General features: G+C 41.0%; 1 protein-coding gene across 1 annotated transcript in view; it reads right to left on the bottom strand.

The window, feature by feature from the left end:
* Window positions 1–1,398: 1,398 nt before the first annotated feature.
* The window catches only part of METTL8 (methyltransferase like 8), a 78,465-nt gene continuing 56,446 nt past the window's right edge, over window positions 1,399–23,417 (bottom strand). The window contains exons 4-10 of the mRNA XM_036320004.1: window positions 17,923–18,293; window positions 16,491–16,540; window positions 11,036–11,099; window positions 9,685–9,824; window positions 4,860–4,966; window positions 4,670–4,735; window positions 1,399–2,446 (exon numbers count right to left, since the gene is read on the bottom strand). Of these exons, the coding sequence (XP_036175897.1) occupies window positions 2,256–2,446; window positions 4,670–4,735; window positions 4,860–4,966; window positions 9,685–9,824; window positions 11,036–11,099; window positions 16,491–16,540; window positions 17,923–18,293 (989 nt within the window). The 3' untranslated portion in view covers window positions 1,399–2,255. The remainder of the gene's footprint in view (window positions 2,447–4,669; window positions 4,736–4,859; window positions 4,967–9,684; window positions 9,825–11,035; window positions 11,100–16,490; window positions 16,541–17,922; window positions 18,294–23,417) is intronic.

Below are 23,417 nucleotides of genomic sequence, written 5' to 3'. Positions count from 1 at the left end.
TATATCCTTTTTGAGGCAAAATAGGGGGTTGATTCAGGTCAGAAGACTGACCAACAAACTTAAGACACTGGTAGAAATGGCCCTCCTGAGCCATTATGTGGAATAGGAGGTCTATGCTAGACAGAGCTCAAAAGAGGACGGTTTGTGTCTCACAGTCCAAATTCGGTTGCTGTTATTTTGAAGCTTCTAAAGGTTAACTACATGCTGTAATACACTATAGAAAGACACGAAGCTGAATTTTACCGCGCCAGTCAAGAGGCAGGCTTGAATCTGCTATTTAGGACTGAGAGAGACAGTACAATTTACATGTGTGAGAATGTGAGAATAATTTCACCTTCTGTTGTTTTTAAAACCACCTTTGGGCCATGATTTTGAAATTGAGAAACAAGATCTGCTGGGGTTCCCATAGCAACATTAACTTATCTAACTTCCCTTGTTGTATGTAATACTTTCATTACTAGCTTGGCTAGTAAATGTACCCTTTAATTATGAAAGACAACCAAGTTAGGAGTCTCGGGCAAATTTTAACTTTTACATTTACTGACATGCATGTTTAAACAAACCTGGATATTGTACTTTTGAAGACTTGCTATCAAGGCAAGTGTGTACAAAAACATTTCTGTGGTCTTCCTTGCTCCTCATCTCTGTATTCCATTCTTTAGATGATCCCTCAACCAATCTCTCCAGATACATTTATAACATGCCATGACTAGGATGAAACAGAAACAAACCAACCTCAGATGGGTCCATTCTGGGGACTAGACCCCGATGTGTCCTCCATTCTAGTCTGTCTATAAGATGACCCTCTCCCTATCTTTTCTCCACTATTCATCATCACAAATGTCCTGCACCAAATATGTTTTCTCACCATCTTGAGAGCACACATTCAAGGACCCCCTTCCAGAACCCTGACTCTTCCCCCTTCCTTCCCACAAAGATCTTTCAGAACCACTATTACTACTGTGACCATCACCATGTGACACCCTGTTTGTGACTGGGCAGCATCCCTCCCCTATTATTAAAAAAAAATAATATTGTCTTGATTTTCCTTTGAGGAACTTTCCTCCATTCTATACATTCTGGTGGCACCATCAATGAAGCTGCCCTGCACCAGCCTATTAAGAGGTAATCCGTGACCTAAGTGGACCAATCAAATTCTCCCAGGAAGTTGAATTTTAAGTAAATTAAAAAAGGAAAAATAGCGGGGATTGAATTATTGCGATGGTGGTCCTTTGAAGAGACTGTCCATTTCTCCCAGATTTCTGTGACTCCTCATCAAAGTCCACCAGCTGTTAAGCTCCCTGCTTGAGTACTTGATCATATATTATCTTTAATCTTGATTTAGAGGCTTGCAATGTGCACGTTTTGCTTTGCCAGCTAGATAATATTGATGCTCTCTGAAAACAGGGCTGGGTCTTATTTATTGTATTATTCCAGATAATTCAGCACAATGTAAGTACTTAGTAACAAATAATAATAATAAAAAAACAATCTTAGAAACTCTGTAAGTACCTAGTAACAAATGAAAGACCAATCTTAGAAATTCTATTCTATTAATGTGCAGTACACAAGCTGACTTATATCCTTTTTGAGGCACGGTGGTAAATAAATTTTTAATTGCTACAATTTAAGAATTTTCTTGGATATAAATAGTTGTCTTAAGGAGAACTTAAAATGACTTGAACACCTAATAGTCTGAAAATAATTTTAGCATGGGTCATAATTCCCCAAGTTTAGAAAAGGAAAGAGAAACTGAAACTCTCTTTCAGACATTAGTCTCTGAATTTAAAAAAAAAAAAAAAGTTTTTGGGAAAACTGACAACAAAACAATAAAAACAACACACCTTTGTCTTGGGCTTGTGATTTTTCCCTGGAAACAAGGTGAGCTGCCTGTCTGCTACCAGATAACACAGGAGGGAGTTGAACTGTGTTTGACTAATATATAAGTAGCGTAGGTGATTTTCTCCTCTTCTGAAAAATGAAAGGCCATGGTTTCCTAGAAACATGACTTATGACAGTAATTAAATTGCATGCTTACAAATTCAAACAAGCTTGCTCATATTAAGTTTTGAAAACACAGGCTATGGTGCACTCTTCCAAACCACTTACACGTGCTTACAATACACCAAAGAGCTCGCCCACAATAAACAGCAGAATATATACATTCTCTTCTTCTGTCTTTTCATAAATATAAAATTTATATAAATCTTTGAATAGTGTGGTCCTCTGGTTTGCACCTCAACGTGGTACAGAGTTCAGCTATGCGAAAGGAGTGCAAATGCTGATGTGGAGCTTTTTTGAGTCAAGTGTAATGGTTTCTGGAATTTGCCTTGAACCCATACTCGGTGCATTTTCACTTGTTTTTTCCTATTAACTTGTAAGCGGCGATCAATCAGATTTTGCTTCTCGTCTAACCCAGCCTTGCAGAACATACTGTGGACTTCCCCTGTGAGACAAAAATAGCAATCAAATGTGTGACATATGACTGGGAAGGGGGAGGTGGCAGTCAGAGACATGGAACATTAAATGAAATGATTGACCATCTAAATTTCATTTTTACTAACAAATACTCAATACAAAACAATGAAGGGAACGTGAAACCAAGTGGGTTTCTTCCACTTCACCCAAACACACCAAGTATAAACAGGCTAGCACAGCAAGCATAGATGTACAGAATTATTGGTGACAGCTTTCAATATTTTGAAAGCTGCCCCCTGTTTGAGTTTTTATTGGTTTGCAGAGATCCCAAATGACACTTTATAATACTACTAGAGGCCCGGTGCACAAAAATTTGTGCACTCGGGGGGGAGGGAAGGGGTCCCTCAGCCCGGCCTGTGCCCTCTCGCAGTCTGGGACCCCTCGGGAGATAACGACCTGCTGGCTTAGGCCTGCTCCCGGGTGGCAGAGGGCAGGCCTAATCCCTAGGTGCAGACCCTGGTCGGGCTCAGAGCAGGGCCGATTGGGGAGTTGGGGCACCACCCCCTGTCATACACAGAGCAGGGCAATCAGGAAGTTGTGATTCCACCCTCAGTCACGCTCAGGGTAGGGCCGATTGGGGGGTTGGGGCACCATCCCCTGTCACACTCAAGGCAGGGTCGATGGGGAGGTTGCGGCGCCACCCCTGTCATGCACAGAGCAGGGCCAATCAGGGAGTTGGGGCATTTCCCCCTGTCACTCACAGAGCAGGGCCCATCAGGAGGGTTGGGGCTCTGTACCCTGTCACGCACAGAGCAGGGCCAATCAGGGGGCTGGGGCGCAGCCCCCTGTCACGCACAGAGCAGGGCCCATCGGGGGGTTGGGGCGTCGCCCTCTATCACCCACAGAGCAGGGCCGATCAGGGGGTTGGGGTGCCGCCACTCTCACACTCAGGGCAGGGCCGATGGGGAGGTTATGGCTCTACCCCGTCACACACAGAGCAGGGCCTGAGGGGGGGGGGGGGGGGGTTGGGGCACTGCACCCTATCACACACAGAGCCGCAGGGCGATCAGGGGGTTTGGGCGCTGCCCCCTGTCATGCTGATCCCGGTGCCGGGAGACCTCGCGGCTCCGCTGATCCCAGTGCTGGGAGGCATATTACCCTTTTACTATATAGAATAGAGGCCTGGTGCATGGTTGGGGGCTGGCTGGTTTGCCCTGAAGGGTGTCCCGGATCAGGGTGGAGGTCCCCACTGGGGTGCCTGGCCAGCCTGGGTGAGGGATGATGGCTGTTTGCAGCTGGTCACACACCCTTCAGGGTGGGGGTCCCCACTGGGGTGCCTGGCCAGTCTGGGTGAGGGGCTGAGGGCTGTTTTCAGGCTGGGACTGAAGCTCCCAAGTGCTCCTTTTTTCTTTCTTTTTTTTTTATTCTAAGCCAGCTTTAGCTCTGAGGCTCCAGCTCTTAGGCCTCCGCTCCTGAAAGCAGGTATCTGGTTTGTTTAGGTTCTACAATCGAAACTCTGTATCAACTCCAGGTCTGAGATCCCGGCTAGCTGAAAGCTGGTTTCTGGGGTTTTGTTTAGCTTCTATTTTTGTAACTATGTTTCAAACTGCCAGCTCAAAGGCCTGCAGCAGCGGCAGGCGGGGAACGTTGGAGTCCTCCGTCACTGAAGCAAGCAAGCCTCATGTTAGTTTCAAGCTGCCTGGCTGCCGGCCGCCATCTTGGCTGGCAGTTAATTTGCATATCGCCCTGATTAGCCAATGGGAAGGGTAGCGGTCGTACGCCAATTACCATGCTTCTCTTTTATTAGATAGGAGGAGGATTCACATAAGTTTGGGGAAAGTCCTTGAGTACAGGATTCATTTTCAATACTTTTTTAAAATGAGAAAGTAAAAAGAGCTAAGTAATTTTCTAGGGACTCTTAAAATCATACTCCTGCCTCTGCTGTGGCCTACCATCAAGTTTTTTCATATCTGGACAAACAGTACTTCCAAAATGGAACAGACTATCCCTTCATTTGGGTATAAGGATGGAACAAGTGATTATTTAAAGCAGTTTCCACTGGAGAAAGATTAGAAGGCAAAAAGGCCATTTTCAAGCTGTTATGTAGAATAGTAGTCACCAAAGTGTGAAGACATCCAATGTTTAATCAAGCATTAAAGCCTCATTTTTAGAGCTTCTGAATTTTCTCTCTGTAAACAATAACCAAAAATATTTTTTACAGCTAATTATTTCTTCTTATAGATAAGTATACCTTTTGTAAAGAAATATGCCCGGGTACCATCTCCTCGAACATAAAAATTTTCAGATAAACAGTGCCCTGAAAAAAAATAATTATGAGAAGAGAAACTTAGTATTTCTTAAAAAAAAAATCTTGACATGAAATATAAATGAGGCATTCTTTGAAACAAGTGAAAATAATCTGAGACTGAATATACTATTACCCCTTTTGAAACGAAGCTGAGTCTTATCATATCTTCCATAGTCCCGAAATAACAGCATCCCCCCAGGTTTCAGTAACTTGGACAATCGGTTTACAACACCTTGCATCCTTTGAAAACAAAGCAAGATACGGTTTGCAGAAATATTTCATATACCAAATTTTAATTTCTTAAAGATAAAATAAGAAAAGTTCGATAAGGCCCAAGAAACCTAAACCACAAAAATAAGGGCAATAAAGACAAAAAATATTTTGTATAGAAAGAAAAAAGGACACCAACTTGCTAAATTATCAGATTCAAAAGGCCTAGAGTATCAAGAAATCACCCAAATGACCAGAGCTTGATGGATGAAGTCAAAGCTCAAGTACCAAACCACAGAGATATTTTCTGATAATTACAGCAAATTAAAGTAGGTCCAAGGCAGACAGAAACGGATGTCGATCTATTTTTCTTGCAAGATAAAAAATAAGCCAGAGCAATCCCAAATTGTGCATATCTAAACAGAGATCACCTTTCCTCCAAAGTAGCTCCTTTTATCCTGGCTTCTTTATTTAGTTCAAAGGTACCGACATTCACCAAAGTGTAACACCTCAGGATATCATTAACCCTTCCAGGTCTCTCTTCTTCCACTATCCTCTCCAAATTTGGTCATCAAGTTCTATCTTCTACTTCTTCTTTTTTTAATGACATCTTTGATATTTTTCCCTTTTGTTTCCCATTAGAACTCCCTTGGTACAAACTGCTACCTCTTAAGGCCTAGAAACAGAATAGCTTCCTAATCTATTTTATTATTCTCCCTGTCAACAATTCCTGCGTATTATTAATGACTTATTCTGCTTAAAATGATGGTTTTGTGAAATCATTGCTTTGCTCAATTAATTTTTCCTGTCTCTTTCCCACTACTTCCTAATCTGAAGCATCAACTCCAGCCAAACTGTACATGCTTGGCTCTGAGCAGTCCATGCCTTTCTTTGTTTATGTGGTTTCCCCTTAAAGAATTCTCTCCTTGCTCTCTGCCTATTTAAATTCTATTCACGCTGCAAGTCCCGGTTTAATACTGGGTAGCCTTTACTTTCTTTCTTTTATTATTTATTCTACTTATCTTGTTCCCCATCAAATATGACCCCTTGTTACTGTTCTTGACTTAATGCTTTTGGTAAAGTGTTCTTGGACTTATGTGTAAATATGGATGAGAGATGGCAAAGATTTCAGATCTTATATTAATGCCCAGTGTTTGACATTGGCTGCCTACAGAGCTCTATTGAGAAAAACTCAGGGCTCATTGGGAATGATGATCTGAGTACAAAATCAGTGACAAATGTCTGCCCTGGACAGACAGTGGTAAATTGTAGCTGGTGTGCTAATCCATACTTTATCCATGCTACTTAAAGCTTCTAAGATGTTCTTGTTTTAAAAGTGAGGGCTTGGGATCAGATAATCTGTACATTCTTTCCAATTAAGACACTGTTCAGTGGAATAATGGGGTGAAAAGCTGTGCCAGGTTATGAAGGAAGCAGATACACGAAAGGAAGTGAGAACACGAAAATAACTATGAAAACAAAAGAGAAATATAACAGAAAGAGGTGGCATGCTTAGATCAAAAGCTCTTTTAAAAAACTGGAACATAAGTACACAAAAGGGAAAAAGAAAAGTATTTTTCCTTGTTTATTTTATTACAGGTTTTTTTTTCCCCCACACTGTGCTTATATTCTTGGGCTTTGGCAATTAAATATGACTATATCTAAACCTTAAAATAACTCACTTTCAGGATATGTTTTACGTACAGAGAAAAGTCTCCTTTTGCAATTATTACTAAAGCAAGCATGAAACAAAAACGCAGAAAAACAAAGAGCCAAGTACAGTTGACTCCTGAGCAGCATGGGTTTGACTAGTGCAGGTCCATTTATACATGGACTGTTTTAATAAACATATTGGAAACTTTTTTGGAGATTTCCTTACTCCTGTGAAGCAATCATATTGGTTACCTTATGCTGCCATAAAGCGATTACATTGCTTCTTCCCTATTATCAATGTATGAATCATTCATTATACCTGTAAATAAGTATGAATTTCTTTTTCACAATATCTTTTCATTTTTGATGTCTAGTGTTAGTGCTATAACATCTACAGTGTTTTGTATCATGTAAAATAATACTGATGTAGGACCGACAGACAATCTAGCTTATAAACAGATGACATAAAATTACGGTATCAATAAAGACAGCACAGTACTGTAAATGTATTTTTCCTTTCTTATGATTTTCTTAACAATATTTTCTTTTTACCAGCTTACTTTATTGTAAGAATACAGTATATAATGCCTATAAAATCCAGAAGGTATGTTAATTGACTGTTTATGTTATTGTTAAGGTTTCTGGTCAACAGCAGGCTATTAGTTGTTAAGTTTTTAGGGAGTCAAAAGTTATATGCAGATTTTCAACTGCGCAATGGGACAGCACCCCTAATCCCTGCCTTGTTCAAGGGTCAACTGTACTTCAAAATGTAGCCACTTCCGTCTGCAAATCTTTTCTTCCCAACTATCCTTTCATGTCGGGGGTTGTGGGTAAAGGCAATGGGTGGTAGCTCATTTCTTGATCACCCCGTCTTGGCTCATAATACAGTTCCAGGGCCAATGAGAGCTGCAGGCGGGAGTGGCTGGCAGTGAGATGGACAAGACAAGAGGGGAGAAAGCCCCTTTTCTTCCTTTACCCTACTTGCACCAACTCTGCTATCCTCTGGGTGAAGGAAGAAGAGAAGGAAAAGAAGAGGTTTTTAAATATGAGTAATGCCTGCCTACTCTATGCTTGAGTCTGTGGTAAACATACTTTCTTTCATTTTAATGACAAGGACAGCTAGCTCTTCTTTTATAGCCTTCCATTTAAACTGGGACCCCCAGACTCAAGGTCTAGCTGACCCACTTGCTGTTCATTTGTGCATGGATTTTCCAGGCTGGCAAGAATACTTTTCTAGAACTTCCCTGGGACTGAATCTACTACCACCATCCTAAATGACCCTAAAAACATTGTCTTGCCTTTTCATTTACTATGACCCTCTTTCTACTCATTCACCTTATTTTTAGATCATTTCCATGTAGATAAGAAAGTGGCTACTGACTTGATACATCTGAATTTATTCTATAATAAATAAATAGAATAAACATACTGTACAATAAAAGTAATCTTCCCAAGACATCTGCTTTCCCTTCTCTTTAACATTCTATTCAAATCACGAGAAAATACATCATCTACACTAATTTCAAATAGTCCTTTTGTGGTCTTATTTGGAATTTAAACATTTCCTGTTATGGGTGTCAAATAGAAAATCTTGTTCTCTATCCACCTACTCCATCCTTTTGACTATTCTTCCTTTTAACTATGAAACAAAACATGTAGATGACATCTTTCTACTAGTACCTGAATAATGCCAATAGTCTAAACAGATTAGCAGGAAGAAATAGGTTATAGAACCTGGGAGGGAAAAAGGAGCTTAATGGAACCTGCTGTATCTCACTAAGTGCAAATATATATTTCATTCAGATTTATTTGGAAATCTAATTTGTTTTTCCACAAAGTAATTCAAGTGCCCATCTCTGAATGAGAAGTAACAGGACTGTAAAGGGTCCTAGTTGCAAAGAGAGAAGCACATAGCAACACAGCCTCTTTGGGAAAGGGTCACACTCATCAAACAAAAAGTGTTTGATGCCAAGCCTGTACCTGCTACCAGAGGCTCCTTCCTGGAGGAGTCTACTACCACAGTAGAAAGCCCACGTTTAAGAAACCTTATGAAGGCACAACCCCTGAAACCACACATGTGCCTGAATATATACAAAGGGCAGAATTTTAAAAGAAAAGTGATCACTTTAATTGCTGGTAATAGCTCTACGCTTCTTCTCTGGAAAACATTGTGTGTGGTCCTACCCGGTTTTGCTCAGTGGATAGAGCATCAGCCCACAGACTGAAGAGCCTCAGGTTTGATTCCAGTCAAGGGCACATACCTTGGTTGCAGGCTCAATCCTTTGTCCTGGTCAGGGTGTGTGTGAGAAGCAATCAGTTGATGTGTCTCTCTTACATCAATGTTTCTCTCTCTCTCTCTCTCTCTCTCTCTCTCTCTCTCTCTCTCTCTCTCTCTCTCTTTCTCTCTCTCTAAAGATCAATGGAAAAATATCCTCAGGTGAGGATTAACAAAAAAAAACCACCACCAACAAAACATCATGTGTGAACAAAAAAATTAAGTCATAAATATTTAAATAATGTCACTAGGCCAACCTTAGATTATAAAGGTCCAAGGTTAATCTGGCAGATCTTGACAATCTTGACAATCCCTAATTCCCTAGTGGCCGCCTTCTTCTTCTTCTTTTTTTCCCCTCCCTAGTGGGCTTCTTTAAAACAAAATTTTTAAAGCCTCTGGACAGACCTGTGTGAAGCCAAATAGATTCACCGCCCACCTCTTCACGAATGTTCAGAAAGATGCTAAATCAGAGATGTTTGTTTCTGATCACCAAGTACCATTTCCCTCCTGGGAGTCTATTAGGCTGCTCTGAATTTGTAATTTCCTTGAAGCACTGTCACTTTTAATAGGTATGTGTCTTGCCAGCGTGTACACCCTTCATTCTGACAGTGACGGAAAGCTCACTAATGAAGCAATCTGACCAGTTTCTTTCTAAAAGTGTGAAGAAAGGGAAAACTGCATTTAAAAGGCTGCATATTATACATAATGTAGTTCACTAAATAAGAAATGCAAGAATTGTCGTTTTTGCTTTGATAGTTCTAAAAACTGCTACTGCTAAAGGGGCTTTCCACATGTGCTTTACCCTTTGCGCTTCACTCACCTGTCAGGATGAATGGAAGAGAGCACAAAGACAAGGAGGATGACATCCAGGATCCCATCCGGGAACGGGTAGGGCAGGCCATCGTCACACACATCGTGAACAAAGGCGCAGCACTGGGCTGCTCTGTAGGATGGGTGCGACTGTCAGGATAAAGAAACAAAAGGGGGGGGGGGTAGTTAGCAGACTTACAGTATTTTTCTTAAAGTAAAAAGGTCAACGTTTTTACTTCTCCCTAGTGCCTTTCTCTATACATTCTGATGCATTTTATTTCTGATTCAGCATTTTATTTCAAAAGCAGCCATAAAAATTAAGTCTACCACTTGTAGTTGATAACAAATATTCTTTGCAATCCCTCTTTAATTCTAAAAGTGGGGTGGGGCAGTCCTCTGAGTCCGTAGACAGTGTTGCTGGAAGACTCCCCGGGGCTATTTCAGAGGCACAGGGCTGCTCCTCAGCTCTCCCCCATTGCTTGTGCAGGCCTCCATGAGCTGTATTAAAAAGGTTGCATTAGAGCACACACACACTCTCTCTCTCACATACACACACACACACTCACACACACTCATACACACTCTCTCTCACATACACACACACACACACACATACACTCTCTCTCACATACACACACACACACACTCACACACACACAATTCACCTACAGAAACAACGGTGCGAGGATACATGCAAAAATATTAATAACACTGATTTATCCTAGGGCTCTAGGAAGTGTAATTGTAAGTGCACTTCAGGCTTTTCAATATTTTAGAAAATGTCTACAATGAAAATTATTACTCCTATTATCAGAAATTAGGTTCCGTGTGTTTACTATACATTTTTGTTTGTAGAATTTCCTTTCCTTTTCCATTTCCTAACATTGCCTCTTCTTGCTAAAAATACGTTCACTAGCATTTGGGGGCTGGTCAAATAAGCCCAGGTTCCCCACTGTTTTCCTTACCTCCTAGGATGTTTTAGATTTGCATTATATGCCTTTTCAGACAAGCCCCTCCCCCCATTTTTTTTTTAAATTTAATGAATGCCTACTATGTGCCAGGCTGTGTGTAAGGCTTTATAGACATGAACAAGACCACCTTGTAGGAGCTGTTGGCCTTTCTAGGTATACCAGTCCCTTCAACTCTACGTTAAATTCAAAACAACTTTTATTGTTTTAGGGTCCTAACTTAGGCATCTATTGATGGTATGAGTCCCAGAAATAGTAAAAGCTCAGTTAAAAATGGCCACAGATGACATCTGATGCAGAAACATTCCCTCCCCTGGCCCAAATCACTTCCACAGCAAATAAGTCAGGTTCTTACTAGTATCTGGCTCTCCTTACAGAAAACCCAAGGCATACCTTTACTAGCTCCACAGCTCCAGAGGCGAAATCACAACAATAAAGGAAGGACTCTGGAGCATTCCTGTGAAAATGAAAGAAGTAGTTAAATCTAGAATCCAGATATGCTCCGACTGCAGAAGAAAAAAACTAGGTCTGAACTAATTAAAAAGTACTTCCTCAATAGAATTTTGGATGATACTTGGCTTGTCATTTTGTCTTTGTAGATACTGTTCTCAATAGTGGTTTGTAGGTGGCCTTCCTGTTGCCTCTGAACCAACATTGTCTCAAACACTTATTAATTACAGGGTTCATTTCATATTCCTGTCCTGGTTTTAAGGCTATTACTAAGGCCTACCTCCCCTCAAACCACACTCTCACACGGAAAACCTCCAAGCTCATCCATCAGCATTGCTTCAGCCTCCTCCTGCCCCTCACAGGCACTCTTTCTTCTCAGCCCGTGGGAAGCCGCTCATTGTCTTCACTAGCAGAGAGGTGTGGACAAGGAACCCGGAAGGCTGGTGACCTTTGAGCCCTGGCAAAGGTCAGGGCTATGCACCCACTGTTTAGTCGAGACAATGGTAGCTGAACAACTTCCCCACCAGATAGTCATGTAAATCCTTACTGATAAGATAGTCTTGTCTGTTACTGGAACTTGCCTGCCTAAGGGCTATAGGTGTATCCCAAACTGAATATGAGGATGGCAAGGCCTGAGCACAAGGGAGCCCATCCTCTTGGGATGGGCTCTCGCCTGGCCCCCCAATTTCCAAATTATTTGTCTCGTCTCTTTCATTTGCGTGCGGCCCCTCTTCCAGGTCCTGAACCCCGAACCACGCGGGACGTGGGGGAACATTCACATCAGCCCCTAGCCGCACGGTCTATAGCAGTGGTTCTCAACCTTCCTAGTGCCGCGACCCTTTAATACAGTTCCTCATGTTGTGGTGACGCCCAACCATAAAATTATTTTCATTGCTACTTCATAACTGTAATTTTGCTGCTGTAAACAATATGTAATTATATGTGTTTTCCGATGGTCTTAGGCAACTCCTGTGAAAGGGTCAACCCCCAAAGGGGTCGCGACCCACAGGTTGAGAACCGCTGGTCTATAGCTACTATTAGCTTAGGCAACTTCTACCCTTCAACCCGGACACAGGCCCCTGTGTCCCTTCAGTGGTGCTTCATTCCCTTTCCTGTGTGTACAACTCATTTGGCTCCTGGGCCTCTGATGCCGTGAAGGGGCGGAAACACACACACACACACACACACACACACACACACACACACACACAGCTTGTAAATACAATTTCTAAAGACTAAAACACTACTATATTAATTTTTAGTTATCTTTCCAAGTTATTGTCAAACTTTTATTGAGACTCATATATGTACCAAGCATTAGAGTACAAAGTAGTAACGAAGTTGTGTAAGAAGAGTATGGATTTCAGAATCAAATAGACCTGTTGTTTAAATCCTGGATTTGCCACTTATTAACTTGTGAATTTGATTTAATTTCTTCGAGTCTCAGTTGGTTTATTTACAAAATGTAAATAAAGCACATAAATTTAGGTTTTTGTTTTTTTTCTGGGGTGTGGTGTGCTGGAGAGGTTGACACATGAAAATCTTGACTAATTTTAATTGGCCTCCACTGAACTTAGACAAGTTCTATTTGGCCTTTATCTGAAATTCATTTAACAACGACTGGACAATGGTTGTTCATGGGCAGCTGTATACTTTGAATTCTGTGGGCCAGTATCCTTCCTTATCATCTCTCATATGCTAGGATCAAATAATCCTTGCATCATGTTGCTTAGTCCATGTTTGAATCACAGAAAGGGATCAGTATGCCATTAAATTTTAATTATCAGAATGGTCCTGGCTGTTATGGATTTTATAGCCTATGTGGGGACATAACTGGTTTTATACAACTACTAAAGGGGTGTTGCCAGGGCAGGCTTCTGGAGGTTTAAGTCTTAGGAATTTTTGTTGTTGTTGTTAATCCTCACCCTAGGATATTTTTTTCCATTGCTTTTTAGAGAGGGAGGGAGAGAGGGAAGGAGGGAGGGAGGGAGGGGGGACATACACACATCAATGTGAGAGAAACTCATCGATTGGTTGCCTCCCATGGGTACCCTGACTGGGGCTGGGGATTGAACCTGCAACCCTTTGGTGTGCTGGCGACGCTCTAACCACTGATCAATGCCGGCCAGGGCAGTCTTAAACATTTTGAAGGAGAGGATAGCATTGCTAAGTGGGGAGAAGGGGAAACAGTACAAGGGTTTAGAGGTGGGAGTCACACACCAGGGATAAGAAGCAGAATTGATCCCAACAGCCCAAACTGGTATGAGGTAGGATATTCAGGTGGGTCTTGAAGCACATCATTAGAACTTTTTTTTTTTAAAGTATATTTTTGTTGATTTCAGAGAGTTAAGGAGAGAAAGAGAGATAGAAACATCAATGATGAGTGAGAATCATTGACTGACTGCCTCCTGCACGTCCCCCACTGGGGATCGAGCCCACAACCCAGGCGTGTGCCCTTGACCGGAATCGAACCTGGGACCCTTCAGTCCACAGGCCAACAAGCACTTCTAATTTGATTCAGGAAGCATTTCAAGCAAGGAGGACTTTTAAGTAAATATGGACTCTAAACACAAATATGCATTTAGCCAAATATCACCCAGGCTCAGATTATATTCTTTTTTCTCTCAATATATTTTTATTGATTTCAGAGAGGAAGGGAGAGGGAGAGAGAGACAGAAACATCAATGATATTTCTAGTGGGATTGAGCCCATAACCCGGGCCTGTGCCCTGACTAGGAATCAAATTGTGACCTCCTGGTTCATAGGTCAACACTCAACCACTGAGCCACGCCGGCCAGGCTCAGATTATATTCTTAAATGCTACCCATTGATGAGCACTATAGTCACGCATAGTCAGTCATTTGTTTTGTGGCACTAGGGATTGACACTTGGTTTAAGATCTGTCCAAATAAGTTCAAGTTGGATGAACAGAATTTGGTTATGAAAAGTTAACTGGTACTAAGTCATCTCTCAGTAACTGTTTTCTCATCTTTAAAACAGAGATAAATACGGCATCTAAAGTGGTTGTAAAGATTAATGGGTTCGTGTAAGTACAGTTTCTAGAAAGGTGTCTAATTCAGAGTAAGCACCTAATAAATATTAGTCATTATTAAGTTACTGCTGTTGCTATTATTTATTATCATTACCATATTTTTAAAGGAAGATCTCCCTGTGCCTTCCAGGAACTTAAAAACTTAAGAACTTAACAGGGTTCTGTAAAAATTTCCATTTAACTCAAAATGCTTCTCTGGACACTGGCATGTCTAGCTCATTATGAAGGGAATGCAGTCTACCTTTGGGCAGTAGTTACTAAACATCCACATGATACAGAATGGTCTAGCTGCTAAAGGAGAGCATGGGCCGTTCGCCACGTGTCCTGCCAGGGTGGCAGCATGACCTCTGAGACTGAATTCCCGCTGCATCAGCAGCCAACGTTAAGGTCTTGTGACCACTCACTGACTTTCCAGAGCATTTCTGTGAAATCAGCTGACTGCCCTGGCCCTTCTCCCAGCAAGTAGGTGTAATATCACTGCTACTGCCACTCCACCAAGCACTCTCTTGGCAGGGGCTTAAGAAATAAACGATCCTTGGAGAATGATATGACTTCTCAATTCCAAAGGTCTAATTATAGTAAAATATTCTGAAAATGTAAAACATTAACCCTATACTCTCAAAAAGTAATAAAACATAATTTCTTAGGTGGGGAAAAAAAAGTCTAATGGAAAGTTAATCATGGTTGCCTTTTAAAGATGCATTCATTAGCTCAGATTACTGAGCTACAGTGATTTCTAAAATGTGGATACAAGGCAAAATAAAGATACAAGATGAGAAGAGCCAAAGAGTGAGGAAGCAAGAGCTTGCAATTATCAGTCGAAGGGAGAAGTAGAAAGGGAAGAATACAGCTAACAAGAGGGGAATCCGAGATATTAATGAATCAATCTGTACTGAGCTCAACCTATCTATATTGCACTGTTAGGCTATCTGGAAAATCAGATTAGGGTAAAAAAAATATGCTCTCTCCCCCAAGGAATATAAACAGTGGTTGGAGAGAGAAGACATAAAGAAATGACATGCTAAATAATACCTTGAGATGAGTTATAAAGTAACACATAATCGACTGCCAATGCCGTAGATTTATGTGTATTATAAGCTTGGAGATCACTGAAGTGAAGGAACCTGGCTATGTGCTATAAAAGAACAGGAAATTTCAGCCCAGATATTGGAAAAGGGAAAACAAAGGAAATAAGTACAAAGAGAGAGAGGCCATTCAGAACTGCAAATCTGCCAGTATCACTTCTCCTTGGCCACTTTAACTGGTGATTTGATGCTATTAGGGGATTACTATTTATTATGTTAGGTTTATAATAGTACTGGAAAATGCCCTGATTTTCTGGAAATACATAATAAGACATGTCATATTTAAAGATAAAGTGTCATAATATTGGCATTATATTAATAATTGTTGAATCCAGGTGGTGGGTATGTGGGGATTCATTGTGTACTCTTTATTTTTCTGAATGCTTTTACATTTTCATAATGAAAATTAAAAAAATAGCATCGTTAAGTTTAAAAAATATGCATAGAGAAAAGATTGAAAAGAATTACAACGAAAATTCTGTCAGTAGCTATGTTAGGATAATGAGGATGATGGGTAAGCCACGCCCACCCTCACCCCCAAGCCCCGTTTCCTCTATTGGAAATGTTCTGGAATGTGCTTATGTTGACTTTATAATGGAAAAAGAATGGAAAAGCCATTGTGTAAATGTAAAAAAATTAAAAAAGTAACTTGGCAGACCAGCCACATGAAAAAGGTGGTAAAGAATGTTGGCAGGTGTGTCTTCTTTGTCATGGAAATAGTAAAACATAGAGGTGAGGTGGGGAATAGGGAAGGACCAGCCAGGAAAACATCTCAGTCCTTATCATCCACGTCTTTTAGTCTTAAGGTTAGTTGCTGTTACCTCCAAACAAGTCTAGAGACAATCATTTGTCATCCAAAGGTTTTATCCTGGGAGTGGCTCTGATAGTCATGACAAAATAAAATGAGGATTAAAGCATAAGTTTTAAACTCAAGTCTCTGTGTATAAAATGACACCTATGTATCCTCAAGGAGTAATTCACAGCTTAGTGGAAGGATCAACTCCCTTGCTCTTTTCTTACTCATCCACACAAACAAGCTTAAAAAAATACTTCAGTGCATGGTGGACAACCCATGGCTGTGAAATACTCTTTTCAGAGTAAACTTGAAATTAGGCTCTAAGACCAAGGCACTGCTTTTGAAATTTGCCTTAGTCATTTTTCATATGGGAACAAGAACACTACTGGCATATACTTGATAATATTTCCCCAGAATTTCTCAATATCCCCATACATATATAAAAATTTATAGAAGTGAACTCACTGCAAAGTGTTCAGAATTGGAAAAACACTATTTCCAGCACCACAGCCAACCTAAAATCAAAAGAACAAACAAATATCATGAAAGCAAGTTGGAATTTTTCTCACCAATGTTGGATTTTTAATTAAAAAAACAAAACAAAACAAAACTAGAAGAAATGTACTGGACCTCCAGGAATAAGAGAGTTTTCTAAACTCAAAAGCAATGGAATAAAGCACAAAAATAATAATAAGAAATTTAACTATGGAAACATTTAAAGTTTTTATACACCAAAACCTGAATAAACTGAGTTAAAAGATGACCAAAACACTGTGGAAAAACAAAACAAAACCCATTTGCAATAAATATGATAAAGGGCAGGGCTCATTAAAAACAAACAAATAAATAAAACCTATAGGTAAATAAGCAAAGAAAATAAAAAGAACACAAAAGAAGTACAAACGGCTTCTAAGCATTTGAAGAACTATATGACCTATTTAATAATCAAAGAATGCAAATTAAACAAGGTATATTTTTTGTCTTATAAAGCAGAAAGCATGAAAATAAGAAATTCTAATCAATGAGGATGTGATGAAATAGACACACAGTGCCATGAACTGGTATTAGTACAACTTCTTAGGAAGCAACTTGGCAATATATCTTAAGAGTATTAAACATTTTAATAAACTATGAACTAGTAAACCTAATCCAAGATAATAAAAGAAAATAAAGAAAAGTCTATTTCCAAAGATGTTTGTTGTAGAAACCTGAAAACAATTTAAATACTTAATAGTGCGAAAAAAGATAAGTAGAATTATAGTACTCCATATAGTAAAATATTTTGTAGCTATGAAAATGTTTATAGAAAAATTTTAAAGATAGGGAAAACAGCTTATGATATAATGTTAAATAGAAACAAAGCAAGACCCCAAAATACAGCTATAGTATAGCTCAACTATATAAAACAGTATAAACAAAAGGAGAAAATGTCAGTAAAATGTTAACAGGAGGATTATAATTTTATTTCTCTTATCTACTCTTTTTTATTTTTTAAATTTCTTTATTGATTAAGGTATTACATATGTGTCCTTATCCCTCTCTTATCTACTCTTTAGCAAATTCTCTGTAATTAGTATATTCTACCTTTATAATCAGAAGGAAAATGTGTATTCTTAAAAGTAGAAAATCAAGGCCTATACACCAGATTAGCAAATTATATTTCACATTTCTGTTCCACCTGAAAATAAATAATAACAATAAGAGACAGAAATTAAGGCCAAAACTTTACTGGTATTTAAAACTGCTCTCAAGTTGGAAATTAAAACAGATAAATTTTTAAAAATTTTAAATCACAATCATTTTCCCCTTAAAAAAAATCTGGATAGTTAATAACGTAATATAGAATGTACATTTTAAAATGACTGCCACACCCCATGTTGGCCCTGCAGTGCAGTACCTCTAGGATTCTGAAAGTGGCTTTGCTACCAGGAAAGAGGTCCGCCTTCAGAGGTCCTTTTCTGTGCTCTTTAGAGTGGAGGTTGGCAAGATCAGATTCTGCTTTGCTTTGACCATCTGATGAACCAGAACTTTTCTGATAATAATTCTTTTCTTCAGGCACAATAGGACAGTGCTTTCTTGAGAAACAATTTGTAGCATTAGTTTTTACATAATCCCTTGATAATTCTTTTGCCTCCTCTTCAGTTTTCCGATCAAGTGGAAGAATTTCAGGAAATTCCCTCAGCAGCCAATTACGGTCCTTGAAAAACTTATTCTTATGAATCTTGTAAAATGTGTCCCAGTATTTATTAGCTTCCTTCTCATACTTAACTAAAATAAAGAAGAAAAAAATTACTTAACTATGATTTACATTAAATATTAGTTATCTTAATAACTAAATATGTTTAATAGTTAAATTATTAAATGTATTATATATTATTTATCATTTATAACAAGTATAATTAGTATTGAATAACTTTAACATTATAATTATTTGATTTTATTAACTCTTACAGGTTAAAACTACAGAGTATTGATTCTCTGAAAATGTGTCAATGTGTGGGGAATTCAGTTCATCTGCTTCCATCTCAATAGTTTGGCCAGTAAGTTTTTGTGAGGAATATAATCATTGCAAACTGCTTTCTACAGTGTAATCTTGGAATCTTAATATTCACATTTTTACCAATCCTATCTAATAAAAGAGAAACATGGTAATTGGCGTACAACCGCTACCCTTCCCATTGGCTAATCAGCAAGATATGCAAATTAACTGCCAGCCAAGATGGCGGCCGGCAGCCAGGCAGCTTGAAACTAACATGAGGCTTGCTTGCTTCAGTGACGGAGGAAACCAACCTTCCCCTCCTGCGTTGCCGGCCTCTGAGCCTGCGGTTTAAAAAACATTGTAACAAATATAGAAGCAAACAAAACCCCAGAAACCAGCTTTCAGCGAGCCGGGATCTCAGAGCTGGAATTGATACAGAGTTTCGATTATAGAACCGAAACAAACCAGATACCTGCTTTCAGCAGCGGATGCCTAAGAGCTGGAGCCTCAGAGCTAAAGCTGGCCCAGAATAAAAAAAGAAAAAGAAAAAAGGAGCAGTTGGGAGCTTCAGTCACCTGCCAGCCTGAAAACAGCCCTCAGCCCCTCACCCAGACTGGCCAGGCATCCCAGTGGGGACCCCCACCCTGAAGGGTGTGTGACCAGCTGCAAACAGCCCTCAGCCCCTCACCCAGGCTGGCCAGGCACCCCAGTGGGCACCCCCACCCTGATCCAGGACACCCTTCAGGGCAAACCAGCTGGCCCCCACACGTGCACCAGGCCTCTATCCTATATAGTAAAAGGTTAATATGCCTCCCAGCACCGGGATCAGCGTGACAGGGGGCAGCGCCCAAACCCCCTGATCACCCCGCAGCTCTGTGTGTGACAGGGGGCGGGGCCACAACCTCCCTATCCGCCCTGCTCTGTTCCTGACAGTGGCAGCACCCCAACCCCCTGATCGGCCCTGCTCTGTGGGTGATAGAGGGCGGCGCCCCAATCACCCCCCCCCCCACGGGCCCTGCTCTGTGTGTGATGGGGTAGAGCCATAACCTCCCCATCGGCCCTGCCCTGAGTGTGACAGTGGTGGCACCCCAACCCTCTGATCGGCCCTGCTCTGTGGGTGATAGAGGGAGTCACCCCAACCCCCTGATCCACCCTGCTCTGTGTGTGACAGGGGGCGGTGCCCCAACTCCCCTATAGGCCCTACTCTGTGAGTGACAGGGGGGAGCTCCTCAACCCCCTGATAGGCCCTGCTCTGTGCATGATGGGGGGGAGCTCCCCAACCCCCTGAAGGGCCCTGCTCTGTGCGTGACATGGGGGAGCTCCCCAACCCCCTGATGGGCCCTGCTCTGTGCGTGACAGGGGGCGGCGCCCCAACTCCCCAATCGGCCCTGCTCTGAGCCCGACCAGGGGCTGCACCTAGGGATTAGGCCTGCCCTCTGCCACCCGGGAGCAGGCCTAAGCCAGCAGGTCGTTATCTCCCGAGGGGTCTCAGACTGCGAGAGGGCACAGGCAGGGCTGAGGGACCCCCCCCCCCCCCGAGTGCACAAATTTTTGTGCACCGGGCCTCTAGTCTATAATAATAAAAGCATAATATGCAAATCGACCAAACAGCAGAATGACCGTCCGGATGGCCTTCCAGATGACCACACTATGACATGCACTGGCGCCAGGCCAGCCAAGGCAGGTACAATGCAATTGGTCAGGGGGCCCCACCAACACCCCACGATCACCCCACAGAGGGAGGCCCAGGCCCCTCGGCTGGTGGCACTGCGGCGGGTGGTTGGGGCCTCCCTCTGCAGGGCGATCAATCTGGGGGCGCTGCAATCGATCACCCCACAGAGGGAGGCCCAGGCCACCAGCCAGTGACGCTGCAGCAGGTGTGTGGGGCTGGCCAGTGATTGCCCCGCAGAGGGAGGCCCAGGCCAGCCAACTGATTGCACCCCATGCCTGTTGCCTGCAGAGGAAGGCAACCAGTGGTGGGAGAAGGGCAGGCAGCACTGCACAGATGGCAAGCAGTGGCAGTGGCGGGGACCCGGCCAGCTGCTGGCAGCTGGGGGAAGGCAAGCCCCGATAGGCCCTGATCACCGGCCAGGCCCAGGGACCAGGCCGGGCTGAGGGACACCCCCTCATCCCCGTGCACGAATTTCGTACATTGGGCCTCTAGAGTATATATATGTAAAAGCCTAAGCAACCATTAGGACCAGAAGACTGGATGCCCGGCTGGTAGCTATCATGTGCACTGACCACCAGGGGGAAGATGCTCAATGCAGGAGCTGCTCCCTGGTGGTCAGTGAGCTCCCACAGCCAACCTCCCGCAGCCGGCCAACCTCCCACGGTCCCTCCTTCCGGCTGGCCCAGATCAGCCAGGAGGGACCCCACCCGTGCACAAATTTGTGCACTGGGCCTCTAGTAACCTATAAGGCTCTTTATTATTTTAGAGAAAGAACACCTTATTTTTTATTTGTGTGAAAGCAGTTTCAACATGATATCTATGTAAATTGGTAATCAGATGGTATTATAAATGACATAATCTTAGAGATAGAATGGTCCATTGAAATAATCTACTCTGACCCCTCTGTTTTGCATTGGAAGAAAGACAGCACATAATAGATGAACCCAATTATTCCAGGGCCTAGAGTTCCATCACAGCAGAATAGGGCTGACTCCTGGAGTCTAGGGGCCATCTCATAACTCCATTCTTCCCCCACCTCCAGAGGCATCTCTTTTTACTGACATCTCCTAATATGAAGCCTTAAAGAGAACTTCTGATGCCTGTCTAAAAGAGATATGCATTTTGTGATATCATACCTTAGATTTCACTGGATCCCAGGGTCAGGGTTTGGTCAAGAGTCTCAAAATTTTAGGGAATTCTTAGCTTTCTGCCTCTTTCTATCTGTACCTTAAATTAATAAACTAATATACTTCTTCTCTCCCTCCCACATTCATTCAACAAACTTTTCTTGGATACTATTATGTACCAGGCCTACTCCCTGGGCCTAATTCATGGGTTAAGAATTATTTTCACCCAATGTAGACACATGATATTTTAAAAGTGCTTTCAAAGAATAAAAAACCTATTGATTTGGAATAATTTCCAAGATTCAATGTTGGGTGAAAAGCAAAGTGTAGAACAATATGTTAGCATGCAACCATTGGTTAGAAAAAAAAAGAGAAAAAGAATACATGTGTGTGCATGCACAGAAACATACATGCATGTATATATACATATATACTTATATATATGTACAGAATAGCTCTGGAAGGATAATCTTTAATTAGTAATACTGGTTGCCTCAAAAGAGAGGAACTTAGTGGTTTGAGAATTTTCATTTGAATTTTAATCTGTGAAATTACTATATGCCAAAAATAAATTAAACTAAGCTAAAAATAAAAATAACAGACTCATTTTCCCATAGTTTTAAAGAAGCCCCTGCCCTTAGAACAAGCAGTGCCTATAGTGAGGTTTGTCTTTGTTACAGAGCCCTGGCCTGAAGCCCTTATAGTTTTTCTTTTCTTTCCATTTTTATCTTTATGGCCTTGCACCATGGATCTCCACCCATTTGGCCACAAGACTTTCTTCCCATGAAGCCTGAACTGTATCTGGCAGCAGGACTGCTATAACGACAGAAACTCCCATCTGTATTTAAGGCCTGAGAAATGAAAGCAGATCTCTGTAACAAAAGAATTATGTGATGTTGAAGTCCAAGACATGCTCACATCCACACTAATGGAAGGAAGCCTATTTATGATTAATCTAAACATGCTACATTTTATCTTTACAACAGTCCTATCTCTACTTTTAAAAACTGGAGTGTATACAAAGAAAACAAAACAACATTCTGCAAATCAGATTCAGGAGGAATTAGGAAACTGTCTAATTTCCCCAGGGTCTTCTTGCATCTTGCCTTCTTCCTTTTATCTTAAAAATCTTCTTTGTAACTCACTCTATGCTGGTAGGTTTTTCTGCTTAATAAAAAGCAACCACCTAACAAGACCTACATTTAGTCAAATCTCTAGTATCTGCGTTTCCAATACCAAGCTACTTGTGAAGTGATTTTGAACCTAACTATCAGTAAATAGAATATAATAGTACACCGTGATTAATTTGCAGACTATTCCCCTAGGAATTAATTGGTGGTAGGGAGGTAGACACCTGGGGAGTAACTTGAAAGGAAAGATATTCATAGCAGTGCTATTTGTAAGAGGAAAAACTGGGAAATAACTCAAATACCCAACAAACCATGACCAAGCAAACCATGCAGGTCAAAACAGAGTAACCTTACATAGCAATGAAAATGAAAAGGATAATAATAAGAGAAAACATTCACATAGGATCGTCTATACACTGACTGCAACTCAAAAAATTATTTTACATTCATTTATCAAAATCTGGTGAAAATTTGGAGTGATGCTAACAATTTAGTGGTTATTATGTAGTTCTTTCTTTTGCAGTTTTGTCTACATCTTACACAAAGATAAAGAATCTTAGCTAATTCTTCCTTCAACTTGCCTACAGTTTCCTCATTTGATGAGAGGTTGAATGTACTCCATGTTCAAGCTCTAAAAAGTCTATGTACTTTCCTATTAAACCCCACGAACTTATGGAGAATATTAGACATTATCAGTTCTACAAACTACAAAATCTTGGATAAGATTGCTGTCATAAAAACGAGCCTGTATTAATATTTTAATTTCTACAATTTATAAAGAAAATGCATCTGCAGTAGATGACTGGAATCTGATTCATGTACCAAATATATCAAGCATCTAAATGCAGCCCTGGCCTAGGAAATCTTTAGAAAGGATCTGAATACTAATAGAAAATGATGGTCAAGGTCTGTGTATATACTTTCAAGCCTTTTTCAAGTATTTCCTAATTTTCAAAACTATGAGGAAAAGAACCCCAAACAATG

The sequence above is a fragment of the Myotis myotis genome, unplaced genomic scaffold (genome assembly GCF_014108235.1).
Source record: "Myotis myotis isolate mMyoMyo1 unplaced genomic scaffold, mMyoMyo1.p scaffold_m19_p_8, whole genome shotgun sequence".
Classification (NCBI taxonomy): Eukaryota; Metazoa; Chordata; class Mammalia; order Chiroptera; family Vespertilionidae; genus Myotis; species Myotis myotis.
The sequence above is the reverse complement of the archived record's forward strand: the minus strand, read 5'-3'. Positions and strand labels throughout refer to the sequence as shown.